A 14,147-nucleotide genomic window follows, 5' to 3' on the forward strand; every position below is an offset into this window, starting at 1 on the left:
TGATAGACCTAAGGGATTTTCTTCAATGTTATGTTCAGATATTAATTTCCATGAAGTTATATGTTTTTATTATACTTTCTAGAATGGGTCTCTGTGAGATTATCTGTGAAGCTACTTCCAGCAAGAATATAATCTTACATACAGGAATGTATTGAAATATACTAATGTATTATTTATATATTAACTCCATTTTCTCTTTTAAAATGCAAGCTACTTATTTTTTAAAGAATGTCAGAATAATATGAAAAAAGTAGCTAAGTCTAATAGGCACTAAAGCGTTTATTAATACATAATATGGAGTAAAGGTTAGAATATTAAAGTGTCTGTAATCTCAAAGGCCACTGAAAGATGCATGTAACAAATATGATGCCATTAAATTAAAGCATGTAATTAAAATGCTGATGCCATTTTCCACAATATTTAAAATTTGCAATAGATAGCATTCCTAATATAAATTCAAAGGGGTCATCTAAAGGACATTGCCAAAACTATGACTTAATAAGTTTTCTTATACTTGTGTCACTTAATGAAAACTGAAATGAACTGGTATGCAAGATGTATAATATTCGCATGTAGACTAGTGATTGCTATGAAGATAATTAGAGCTATGGCTCCCTCTGGAATATGCAGTTTAATCTGGTGAAACTTTTGGTAGTCATATCATGTGCTCATGTAGGTGCTACTGACATACTGTATGTCGATTTGCTACTAAATGGGAGTCAGCGGTAGCACAGCGGGTTAAGCGCACGTGGCGCAAAGCACAAGGACCTGTGTAAGGATGCTGGTTGGAGACTCTGGCTCCCCACCTACAGTGGAGTCGCTTCACAGGAGGTGAAGCAGGTCTGCAGGTGTCTCTCTTTCTCTCCCTCGTCTTCCCCTCCTTTTTCCATTTCTCTCTGTCCTATCTAGCAGCGACAACATCAACAATAATAACTACAACAATAGAAAACAACAAGGGCAACAAAAAGGGAAAAATAAATATAAATAAATAAATAAAAAGATTTGCTAACTAAATATCTGTAAGTCTACATGACAAAGTTTGTTCCAAAGTGCCAATTTATAACAGCATTATTGCAGAGCTCTGTTCTAACACAATCTAACCTTTGACTTTTACAAACTCCATCGTAGACATTTAGATACCACAGTAGATAATAATATCTAGTTTTGGCAAAAATGTCAAGGAAAGGTCAATCTCAGAATATTGACAGAAGTAACAGTTAAAATAGTTGCTAAGGGTACAATTTATTTTGAGGACAATTTTTAAAATTCTGATTTTCCTTTCATTTCTATTTCTAAAAAGTCCTTCCTAATGCTGTATAATTGGCATATGTAACCAAATGGAAACAAGCATTCTCTGTGCAGTATTATTTGTGAAGAGAATATATTGGAAACACTATGTGTTCAATAATGAGATTTATAATTATATGAAAGCATATTTATAACACTTGATAAAATGATAAAATTGTGTACTCTAACAGAAGGTAAAATGTTGAAAGTTATAAATTCAGACTGGTTTGAATTTATAATCAAATTTTCTAGCTTAAATATATATATATATATATATGCATTACGTAGTTATGTTCTACATACAACTTTTTAGTCAAAGGACAATAACTGATACGATAATAGTTCTGACATATATATTATAAGGGTAGTAGATTATAGCATCTAAGTTTGTGTTAAACGAGTTCTGTATTGTTTGTGCAGTGAAATAAATGACTATTCACTTCTCAGATACCCTTTATGTTAAGCAAACATAAGAAATGTATGACTCTGTATATATGTGAAAGCAAGCACTATGCACCGTGTGTGTGTGTGTGTGTGTGTGTGTGTGTGTGTGTGTTTGTCGCTGCCTGTGTAGCAGAGGTGCTGAAGAAATCAGAGTAAATTAAATAGCTACAGAATATACGTTGGGTGAAATATTTACTTCACGTGATCTTGCAATATCAGCATTTCGTTCCAGGTTGGGTGATTTGTGAGCTTAAAAAGAAGAGTATAAATGCATCACATAATATTAAATATACATATATGTTGTCCATCCTGTATGGGATATATGAGAAATTTAATTTTTAGTTTGTTTTAAAAGTTTTTTTTTTTTTTCTGGTGAGAGGAAATTAAGAGGTCGTAGACACAGGACAGCTAGAGGTTCAAAGCAAACCTTAAAAAAAGTAGATAAGGGAGTTGGCTGTAGCACAGCGGGTTAAGCGCAGGTGGCGCTAAGCACAAGGACCCACATAAGGATCCTGGTTCAAGCCCTGGCTCCCCACCTGCAGGGGTGTTGCTTCACAAGAGGTGAAACAGGTCTGCAGGTGTCTTTCTCTCCCTCTCTCTGTCTTCACCCTCCCCTCTCCATTTCTCTCTGTCCTATCCAACAACAATGACAAGAATAATAACTACAACAATAAAACAACAAGGGCAACAAAAGGGAATAAATAAATAAAATAAATAAAATTTAAAAAAAGGTAGATTATAGTAATAAGTAAAATTCCATTATAAGAACTATTAATTAAATTCAAATGAAACCTTTCATCTATATTTTTTTCTTTTTATTACTACGAGCGTTATTGTTGGGGCTCAGTGCCAACTACTACTGGTCATTTTTCCTCATTTCCCTCCCAACCCCTTCCTTTCTTTCAACGATAGACATTGAAAGGATAGGGAAAGATAGAGAGAAAAAGATCCTCTAGACCTGTTTCACACCTTATGAAGCTTCACCCCTACAGGTGGGGGGCAGGGGCTCAACTTCAGGTCCTTTTGTACTGTAATGTATATACTGAACCAGAAATGCCACTGCCTGGCTCTCAGCTTTTTTAAGAAAATGTTTTGTCATAGTGGAGAGAAAGTGTTGGGGGGTACTCACTGCAAACTCTAGTGTACTTCTGCTTTCAGGTATATATTTTGCACTAGTTTATGGATACATGTGAACATATGCTCTCTCTCACAGAACCTGGTCTCTATCTAGGTTTTGGGACTTTGTTAGAAAGTGATCCACCTGGATGGAATTAGAGAATACTATGAAAGGAAAGGTCTCACCCGAGTAATGAAGCTAAAGGCTTGTCATTCCACACCTGAAAACAGAAGTACACTAGAGTTTGCAGTGAGTACCGCCTCCCCCCAACACTTCCTCTCCACTATGCCAACCTTTGGGTCCATGATTGCTCAACAATTTGTTTGGCTTCGTATGTTAACTCTCTTTTCAGCCACCAGGTTCCAGATGCCATCAGGATGCCGGCCAGGCTTCCCTGGACTGAAGACCCCACCAATGTGTCCTGGAGCTCCGCTTCCCCAGAGACCCACCCTACTAGGGAAAGAGAGAGGCAGACTGGGAGTATGCACCGACCAGTCAACGTCCATGTTCAGCAGGGAAGCAATTACAGAAGCCAGACCTCCCACCTTCTGCAACCCACAATGACCCTGGGTCCATGCTCTCAGAGGGATAGAGAATGGGAAAGCTATCAGGGGAGGGGAGGGGATAAGGAGATTGGGTGGTGGGAATTGTGTGGAGTTGTACCCCTCCTACCCTATGGTTTTGTTAATTTTACTTTCTTAAATAAAAAATAAATTTAAAAAAAAGAAAATGTTTTAAAAATATGGGGCTGGGTGGTGGCGCATATGGTTGAGCACACATGTAAAATGCACAGGGACCCAGGTTTGAGTCCCCAGTCCTCACCTACAAAGGGAAAGCTTTACGAGGGTGAAGCAGTTCTGCAGATGTCTCTCTGTCTCTCTCCCTCTCTATCCCCATGCCCTCTCAATTTCTGACTGTCTCTGTCCAATACATAAATAAAGATAATTTAATTTTTTTTTTAAAGAATGAAAACGGGAGTCGGGCATGTGGCGCAAAGTGCAAGGACCAGAGTAAGGATCCTGGTTCGAGCCCAGCTCCATACCTGCAGGGGAGTCGCTTCACAGGAGGTGAAGCAGGTCTGCAGGTGTCTATCTTTCTCTCCCCCTCTGTCTTCCCTTCCTCTCTCCATTTCTCTCTGTCCTATCCAACAATAATGACATCAATAACAACAACAATAATAACTACAACAACAATGAAAAACAACAAGGGCAACAAAAGGGAAAATAAATAAACCTGAAAAAAAAATTAAAAAAGGAAAAAAAACGTTTTTTAAAAAATGGTTTATTTGAACATAATCTTTGGAGATGGATCTATGTAATTTGAATGTAATCACTATTTTCCACAGTCAGAAACACTTTATTCTTTACTTGACCATGTCTAGAAGAAGCTTCAATATCAATTTAAAGGCTGAAGGAAACTTTGCTGTAGGAAGCTTTGGTGTTATGATCTTTTTCTCTTTTTCTCCCTGCCTTTTGGTCTTTGGGAAAAAGAAAAAAATAATCCTGAAGTGGTGAAGCCTTGGTGATGACAAAACTTTAATTAAAAAAAAATCTAAATTATTCTCATAAATGTTTTACATTTGTGTAACTGAACCTAATCACTTAATCACTGACATGTTTAAGTTGATAAAATTCAGCATAAAAGATTTACATTGTTGAAGAAAGAGAAATCATGGAAATTATCTTCAGTCTGCAGCTTGCTTTACAAAGACTGAAAAATGTCTGTCTTGAACAGCTCAATCTTTCAAATGCATAGCTATATCTTTTCAGGTAGAGTTATAATTTTAGCATTTGGAATGCTATGATTTGTAGATAGAAGGGGGAGGCACTGGTCCTTACTTCAGAGTTCTAAAAGGTCCTTAATATTAATAAGTCAACACCTAAAGAAATACTTTCATTTGATCAATTAAGAAAGTATTTCTAGTAGTTAATTGTCACTACTTTAAAAAAAAAAACTTATCTAGGGGTAGAAAAATCAATCTGTACTGAAATAATTCAATTCTTAGGCATTTGCATACTACCTATAAGGATTTTACATTATAATCCTAAACCATATAAGTACTAACACTCCATTCATAAAATCAATCAAGTTGAATCCATTTTTTCTGGCACTACTCTCTATGAGATAAGAAGGACTCTATAAAGCAGTGAAAGTGATTATTAGTTCTTGAATATAGATATCTTCTCTGGGGTGCAAGCCTTTCCGGATTTATTCAGAGAAAGACTGAATAAAATATTGTTTAAATTCTGACATAACAATGTCACCACTAATTATCTATTTAAAACAGATTATTTCTTTTTATTTTGGAAAAAAAATATGTATCCTGTTAAATTTTCCTGAAGATATTTCACATTTTTGTGGAAATTCTGTTTTTATCACTTCATTGGAGGAAGCAATTTATAATTGTCACATAAATATTATCTTGTCACCCTATGATAGGTGAAGTGTCAAAACACACACACACACACACACACACACACAAATGGTTTCCAATGATTTACTAAATACAAATTGATTTGGGGTTAGCCGAAACAGTTATAATCGATGGCTAATTATCCCTGTTAGAGGATGCAGTGTGAATGTTGCTCTAGAGTCTCACATTGCAATTGATTAATTTTTGACCCCTCACACTATACAGTGACTTTAGTGGGGAAAATAAAAGCTTTTCATAGAGAATATTGTGCTCTGTAGCCATCAGTGCCAGAACTGATAAATGAGTCCCTTTCCTCCAATAACCTCCCCCTTTTCCCCTTCTATCCCCTTCTTGGGCTACAGTTACTGTTTTACTTTCCATGGGAAATGCCAATTTCTGTTGGTGGATTTTTTTTTTTTGCCTCCAGGGTTTTCCACTCTTTTGTTGTTACTGTTGTTGTTGGTGGTGTTGCTGCTGATGCTGGATGGGACAGAGAGAAATTGAGAGAGGAAGGGAAGATACAGAGGGAGAGATAGACTCCTGCAGATCCACTCCACCATTTGTGAATCAATCCCTGTCCCCCGCAGGTGGGGTGTTGGTGTTTTTTATCAAATATTTGATGTTAAATGGTTTTAAATAACTTAATTTCATTTTATTTTATTGATTATTGGACAGATAAATTGAGAAAGAAAGGGGAGAGAGAGAGGGGGGAGGGAGAGAGAGAGAGAGAGAGAAAGAAAGGCTCCTGCAGCCCTGCTTCACCACTCATGAATCTTTCCCCCTGCAGGTGGGGGCTAGGGGCTTGAACCTGGGTCCTTGTGCACTGTAATGTGAGTGCTTAACCAAGTGCGCCACCACCTGGCCACAAAAACTTTATTTCTGACTATATAGTATTGTGGGATACCCAGAGAAATTACCCTTAACATTATATTTCTAGTTGTGTAATAAAAGCAAGTCAGGATTAGTACAGAAAACCAGAGATAACTGGTTCACTTCCGTTAATAATTACTTAAGAAATTTTTGAAATATTAAAGATGCTAAAAATATATATACGATATTAACTTGAAAGAAAAGCTGAAGTACTTCCTCTAGATTTTTTTTTTCTTTTCTTCTTCTTTTTTTTTTTGTAATCTAACTTTTTGGTGAAATGAAATGATTATTATACTGAAACTCTATGGAAGATGAATTGGTTCATTCGTTTCAAACTGGGACAGTGTGATGTTCCTTTAGGCTTCTAGGAAAATTTGGAGTACTAATTTTTAAGTTCATCTAAAGCCCGTGAATCTTACCTGAAAATAATTCAACATCTTTTCCCTTAAATAATCAAAACAAACAAACAAAAAAAATCAGGTAACATTTTTTGCCCACTTCATAAATTTATGTTTACTTGTGCATTGTTTTCTTTATAATATCCAATCCATTACTTCACCTTTACTGTAAGGAGAACTGATACATAGAACTTCAATTGCAAAATAAATAAATAAATAAATAAATATGATGCACTCTAGAGAAGTCAGTACAATTAAGATCATACATAAAATATCTCCACATACAATGTTCATATCAGCACACATGTGGACTATGTACTGGGGCCAATTATTTGACTGCAACAGCATTCCGTCTATATCCTCATATTCCGTTAGACATTTTGTAAGTCTAGTGAACTGACTCTGAGCTTGTTTAAGCTGAAATCTAATGTTTCCCTTTTCTTTTGTTAATAGATTTACTGTGAGAGTCATACAAAATTTTCTGTGATGATAAACAAATATAATCTGTAAATATACTTATTCTACCAACATAATTAAAATAAACTGAGAAAATTTCAGTTTTCTGTTTCAGATTTCTCTCCACTTATCAGCTTCCTTATAGTCATAAAGAGAAACTTAAGGGAAAAGAGTACTAGATAAAAAAAAAAAAAAAAGTCTAAAAGGTAGCTAGTTTCTGGTCAAAATGTATAGTATAAAGTTGTACAAGACATTGTCACAACTCGTGCACTGACAATTCATTCCGTTTGAAAGTCTTGTCAGACCTCCCCGATTCATTGACAGACTATTACATTCAGAATGGCTTTGAAAACTTACAGCACTTAGAAATGCTCTTGAGACATAAAAATGTCTTTATTTATATAATACCTGCCAAATTCGTAGGTTTGAAACTGCTTTCAATAAGAATTAAAAGACCCTCTTCCTTGTTGAAATGGGACTATCAATATATAACTTGTCGGCTCATGGGGAATAGTGGGCTCTTGTCTTTGATGTTGCAATTTAGTTTGAAATCACTTTCATGATAACAGATTACATAAGGATGAAAAAACTATAAAGATGACAGTCTAATTTTCAAAGATCACTGATCATCAATAAAAGATTAAACAACACAAACATTTGAAATGCTAGGTTACCAGCAGTTTGTCACATTCAGTATTGAAGCATGGCGAGATCCTGATTATAAATGAAAAATGTTTTTCTTATTTGTTATACAAAAACATATATATTCTTTTCCAGGAGCATAAATAAATCATGTTAAGTTTGAGTTTAGGTATATGTCATTTTCTTACTCAGAATCACATTTGGTTAATGAAAAGTTTAAATTCTCTTGAGTTATCACTTTTTCTGGCTCTAATAATTTTAAATATACGTACAAGGATGATTAAACATGCAGGTCCTATAAAACTCCAAATGAAGTTGTTTTCTGTGCTCAGCCAACATCTGAAAAGTAAACAATGCACACAATCTATAAACGTTTTTACATAAACTTCTGCAAAGCAAATTTCTCAACGATATGCAAAGCATGTTCAGAAGTACCTTTCAGACACTCCTTACATCATGTGAACTTACACTTTGGTGGTGCCATAGTATCTGTATCCTAATGCTGCTGAAAATCCAACTACCACAGCTGGGCTAAGATAGCCAAAGATATAAAAGTTCTTGTGCAGAAATCCCTTGTTGTAGATGACTCCCACCACAATGAGGTAGAGATGGATGCCTTCAATACACATCCATGCAAATGCAGCTAGAAAGAAGTAATGCAGCAGCCCGGCAGTGATTGAACAGAAGAGCTGGGAGATTTAAACAAACAGACAAACACATACATAGCAGAACTTAACATTATCATAAAATGATTTTTTTTAACTTCTACAATTTATGCACTTCATAAATGGCTCTATTATATGAAAATGTTTCTGGCAAGTGTTAGTTTTTAAAGAGAGAAGACTTCTAACTGATTTGAAAGAACTGTACTTCATATGATTATAAATCTTTTACCAAGTCATTGCTAGAACTAAGTGGCTGTTGTTGTCAAGAGATGCATATCTTTTAGACATTTATACTATTTGATATATTTTGAATTAGACACATGTAAATCACATGGTTTTAAATTAATTTTTGTTTTGAAGATATTTTTCCTCTATTTCATCCATGCAATCAATGAAAATTACTGCTAGTATTGTAGTAAATTAAATCTAATAAGGGAGAAGAGGCAAGATGGCAAATGTCTAGCAGCACAGGAACTACTTTCTGCAAAACAAAGACAACAAAAGTGACAACTACAGGCACTACAGGGAGCAGTGGTAATTAGAATAATGGTGAAACACAGGAAGCAGAGGAAGAGAAGTCCAGGCAGCACTAGAGTAGAAACATGGATAATCTAAAGGTACAGCTCCCTCCCTCACAGGGTTCAGACCTGCTGCAACCATTTGGGCTCCAAGCAGAACTAAAGCAGCTAAGACTACACACGGGGAGTCTTTCCTACATCCATGACACCTAGTCTACTGAGTGAGTTTCTCTCCACAGTGCATCCAGAGATCCACGCTGGTAGTCTAACATTATACAGCTCTGGTCAACTTCCATCTTCCTACACAAACATCCAGTCTCTAAGCACCCAGTTCTAGGAAGGATCCATTCCCGTGCACTCACAGCCAAGTTCAGCTTGCCCTGTGCACTGCAGCCAGCCATTCCTGACAACCCCCACTTGCTGCCAGAGGCCCAGACATTCCAGTATGCTTTCTTGGGTCTAGGGAGAGAGCCTGCCATCCATGGGCTTCTGTGACTGAAGCCTGCACATACCAGTGGGCTTTCAGGATCCCTGGAAAGACACACCACCTGCACTCATTGCCAGAGATCCTTGCATCACAGCCAAACCTACTGAGATCCCTGGGGAGAGAACCCCAACTCTTGCCACCAGAAGTTTGTACTTAGAAGAGTCTTCAAGATTCCCTGGGTGAGACCCCGTGGTCCTCTGCCAGATGTGCTACCAAAAGCCTGAAGCCACTCAAAGACAGCTGGTTCCTGTCCCACTTACACAGAGACAGCAGGAGCCACCATCTGCTTTCCTGTGACCACTAGACCACTGCTCATTTATGGTTTATGGTGGTTCAGGGGATTGAACCTGGGACCTCAGGCATGAGCAGCTTTTTGCTTTGTGTTTTCGCCCCCTCCTCTCCTAGTATCTCACTTTTGTCTTGTTTGACATTTCTTTTTAAATTAATAACAATGAAAATTTTTCATCCAAGTATCTTCTTTGGTGAAGAACCTGTATAGAACTTTTCTCCATTTTCTGATGGTGTGGTTTTGAGAGATCTCCCCAGAATGAGCCACTAATTGCCACACACAAAAAAAGAGGTGACCAGGGCAAGCTGTGGGTCTGGTGTCTCAAAACAAAAACAGGACGTACCTAGGGGAAAAGTGACCTTTATACAACTTAGTATCTTGGACAAAACAAGATTTAATGGAGCCATTTAATGCATATTTCTGCTCCCACCCAAATTACAATATGTGACCAACCACATATCCTTCCTGCATAAAACTTCCCTCTCTTCACTGTCTTCCCTCTTTATACTCAAGTATAAAGTTTTATATAAAGTCTGTAATAGAAGTCACTACAGATATTTTTCTCATTAAACCTGTCTGTCTCTTCCTATCATGTTTGGCATTTGCAGCTGAGTTTTTTAAGTGATTTATTATTTTAAAAATATTTTATTTATTTCATCTTGATGAGAAAGAGAGAGGGGAGAAAAGGAGAGAGAGAGAGAGAGAGAGAAACTGAAACCAGACTATATTGGTCCTCTCTGGCTAATTTGGTGCTGGGGATTGAACCTGGGACCTTGGAGCCTCAGGTATGAAAGTTGTTTGCATAACTATTATGCTACCTCCTCAGTCCTTGTGAGTTCTTTAAATACTTTGGTACTTAGCCCTTTGCCTGACATTTCTTCTCTAGGTATCAATTCAAGAGATACAGAAACAGCTACTCAAATAGATTTATGTACAACTATCTTCATTGCAGTACCATAGGTAATAATCAAAATTTTTTAATAATTCAAGTATTCAATAAGAGATTAGTAGATAAAGCTGCTATCAACTACAACATGGATAAGGCTGAAAAGAATTGAGCTAGGTGAAAGAAGTCAGGATAAAGACAAATACCAGACCTTATTCATAGGTGGAACTGAAGAAATAAAGCAAGTTAAATGCAAAGTGAAACATTAACAAACTGCTCTAATCTATTGTCTATTGTGATAGAGCTAAGGACTCAAAAACAAAACAACAAACAAACAAAAATGGTGGGAAGAGGTAAAAGGACTTGGGAATGATGACAACTGACCACTTGGTGGTGGGTGAGATGTGCTGATACTTCTCTTGGGCAGACATGAAAATGAACCCCTGGGAAAAAAAACAAACCCCTGGGAAATATCATATATTTTTTAAGGAAATGCATATTTATGCAATTAATATTTTTCCAAGGGTTTATTTTCATGTCTCCCCAAGATAGATGTAGTATAGTTATCCCATTAAACCCTTAATCACAATTCATTGGACACATATGTTCAGCAAAATAAAAATATAATAGGGCAAGCTACATACCTTACTAGTATTTGTATTAATCCCAATAAGAAAAACAAGTTCAGCAAGAAATAGGCTACAGCAGAGATTTTTGTGAATTGTAGTCCTGGTGTTCTGAATTTCGCTAAAGAACCAGAAGGTAAAAATGCAGATGGCGAGACAAATCAGTGATATAATTATTCCTAGTTGAGTGATCCTTGTAAGAATATTATAATCTTTAATACCCTAAGGAAAAATAACAATAAAATTGTTAAGAGAATAACTCTGTAACTTGTCAAAGAATCTAAAACATATAATGAACTTTTTTTTCTGGTGGACCATTAATCAAAACACTCATAAAATATAAAAATACAAACCTGCATTTAGATGAGAAAATTTTTATGCTTTTGAAAACACTCAGTATTCAGAGAAATCTGGTATGAATCATGTAACTCTGTACTAGCTATGTAAGCAGGTATTTTTTTTTCTTAGTATATATGGGTGTATGGATTAACAATCTGATCATCTTGCATTTCATGATATTAGGAAGGCAATTCATTATTGTAATGTGAAAATGGTTAATTAAAACAGATTTATCAGTCGTAAAAATAAGACATTTCTGTGCAGCAATTCATCTAAAACACACTGAACACAGGTATTAAAAACACGGAATGTATGGAATATAGAAGTTGTGTATTTGATTAAAAAAAAGAAATAGTATACTTGAGAAACTTTGAAATAGGAACAGCTTGTGTTATTCTAAACGAATGACTCTGTAGTTTCAGCTGAACACAGACTTTCTGCTTAACATTCAGAAAACAATCATCTTTATGACTGATTCTGGGGTTAGCTTCATTTGGCCACTCTACAGTGATGTGTTCAGTGTATGTGAGGAAGTAAGTCTGTAATCTAATGAAGATTGCCATGCAAAGATATAAAATAAGACATTGTGTAGTATAAAATTAAAATATTACTGAAGTAAGATACCTATATAAAATTCTTCAACTTATATTTTTCATGTGTGAAAATCTTAAATCTTACATTATTAAAGAGTGATAGTTATAATTGTAATACATGACCAGTATCAAATATTTTTAATATCTTTTCATCAGAAAAAATAAACTGCAATAGTGAAGTCCATTAAAGTTCAAGATATGTTACAATACATAAAGAGTCCTAAAGGTAACATTAAAAAATACAAGTGAAACAACAGATATTTTATATATATTCCAAACTAGAGTGCCGAATAGACATAAGGCAAAAAAAAAAGAAAAAGAAAAAAACAATATTGGGTTTTATTAAATAACTAAATATGCTACACAGACCTAAGGAAATATAGTAAGTTGGTAATCCCCTTGAATAGCATTAAGACAGAAAGAATTGCATAGGAAGATTTATAAATATAAGGTTGAAAATGTCTTACAATGGAAGGACCAGGAGACATCAAAATTGCAAAATGTGTCAGGTGATTACAGTGGCAAGAGGTATGGGTCTCATTGGAGTATGTCAGCTCACAGCCCTCTGAAGACCAAATGCCATTCATGGTATCTAGGGAGTAGTTCCAAAATGCACATTGAATCCTGTCCTTATCTGTGATCTAAAAAAAAAAAAAAAAAACACATACACACACACACACACACACACAAACACGACACATATATTATAATCATGTAAATGAAGAAAACTTTACACATATGGCATGGCTTTTGTCATATTTTAAGTATCACATTGCTTATCAATATCTATAGTTCTATTTATTTCTTTAGTTGTTTATTTATTTATTTTACCGGAGCACTACCTAGCTACGGTTTATAGTGGTGTAGGGGATTGAACCTGAGAATTTGGAGTCCCTTTGCCAAACCATTATGCTCTACCCCCACCCAATATTTTTAATTCTTTCATTTATTTGCTTTGCAGTATGTGTAATTCTACCACTCCTGGGTCAACTTTTTCAAATGATTAAAAAAATAGATAAATAGACTAGGAGAGAAATAGAAAGGGGCACTTAGACCATAGCATTGCTTTACTAACCATGGCACACCCACTGATTTTATATTATTTTTGTGTGGTGCAAGTTTGGATCCAGGGATTTGTACTTGGTAAGGGTGAGTAGTCACCTGGCACCTCAATATCATTAAGACCCAGTTTAACAAGTAAAGCATAAAATTAATATTAGTAAACAAATGTTACTGTTAAGTGCAAGAACTTAAATTTATATTGCAATAATGTAATGTGGATACAATCCTATATCACAAAGCTGTGAATAATATGTTCAAAGGAGATTATGCACTTAATTTAGAACAGTACGTGGCAGGTTATCGTGAATTATCTTTATTCTAAAAAGTTGATCTACCGTAGTTGAGTACTACGGTAGGTAGTACTCATTGACCAAGGGGCAAAATATGCAATGCATGGGCCAGCAAAATAGTTTATCTGAAGAGTGTGTATGCTTTGTCATGTGTGTGCTTTGTCATGTAACCCAAACTCTACCACACTGGAGGAATTTTTGGTACTTTTAATTACTTACCAGGATTGAAATTCTACTGGACTTCCAAGAAACCATCAGCTATAAAATATATGGCAAATAACCCATGCTTCTGAGTCGTTGCTTTCATTTTTAGGCATATTTGATAATCTATAATTATTTTTTGGTTTGTTTGTTGAGAGAACAGAGTACTGGTCTGTCATTTATCATATTCTATTCAGTCTTGTCTTTTTTCCCTCTTTTCTTTAGTTGTTTCTTTAAGGAAATGATTATGTATAAGATAGTTGTCACATAAGAATATTTTCTTACTTCCTGGCAATACACTAGTCGCACCAACAACAGGCCTCTCGTATGATAGACATGCAGTCTGCATGCTTTACCATTGAGCTGACCTGAACCTTAACCAACTTCTTCTCAGTCATATAGTTTTAGTTACATATGAGGTTGTAAAAAAACAATTAAGTGGAAAACAAAATAAAGTGGTCTTGTCTAACTGCTTTCTAAAATATTGTAATTTTTCTAAGTTTTATTTTAATCAGCAACCAGATACTTAAAACATATATTTTAAATTATTAACAAAACAAAACC

At 35.4% G+C, this 14,147-nt stretch overlaps 1 protein-coding gene across 2 annotated transcripts in view; it reads right to left on the bottom strand.

Moving 5' to 3' along the window:
* The window catches only part of ADGRL4 (adhesion G protein-coupled receptor L4), a 112,841-nt gene that overhangs the window by 16,704 nt on the left and 81,990 nt on the right, over positions 1-14,147 (bottom strand). For both annotated transcript variants that reach the window (XM_060202228.1, XM_016191325.2), the window contains exons 10-13: positions 12,498-12,671; positions 11,117-11,320; positions 8,096-8,316; positions 7,900-7,966 (exon numbers count right to left, since the gene is read on the bottom strand). In XM_060202228.1, the coding sequence (XP_060058211.1) occupies positions 7,900-7,966; positions 8,096-8,316; positions 11,117-11,320; positions 12,498-12,671 (666 nt within the window). The remainder of the gene's footprint in view (positions 1-7,899; positions 7,967-8,095; positions 8,317-11,116; positions 11,321-12,497; positions 12,672-14,147) is intronic.

This window comes from Erinaceus europaeus, chromosome 11, assembly GCF_950295315.1.
Source record: "Erinaceus europaeus chromosome 11, mEriEur2.1, whole genome shotgun sequence".
Lineage (NCBI taxonomy): Eukaryota > Metazoa > Chordata > Mammalia > Eulipotyphla > Erinaceidae > Erinaceus > Erinaceus europaeus.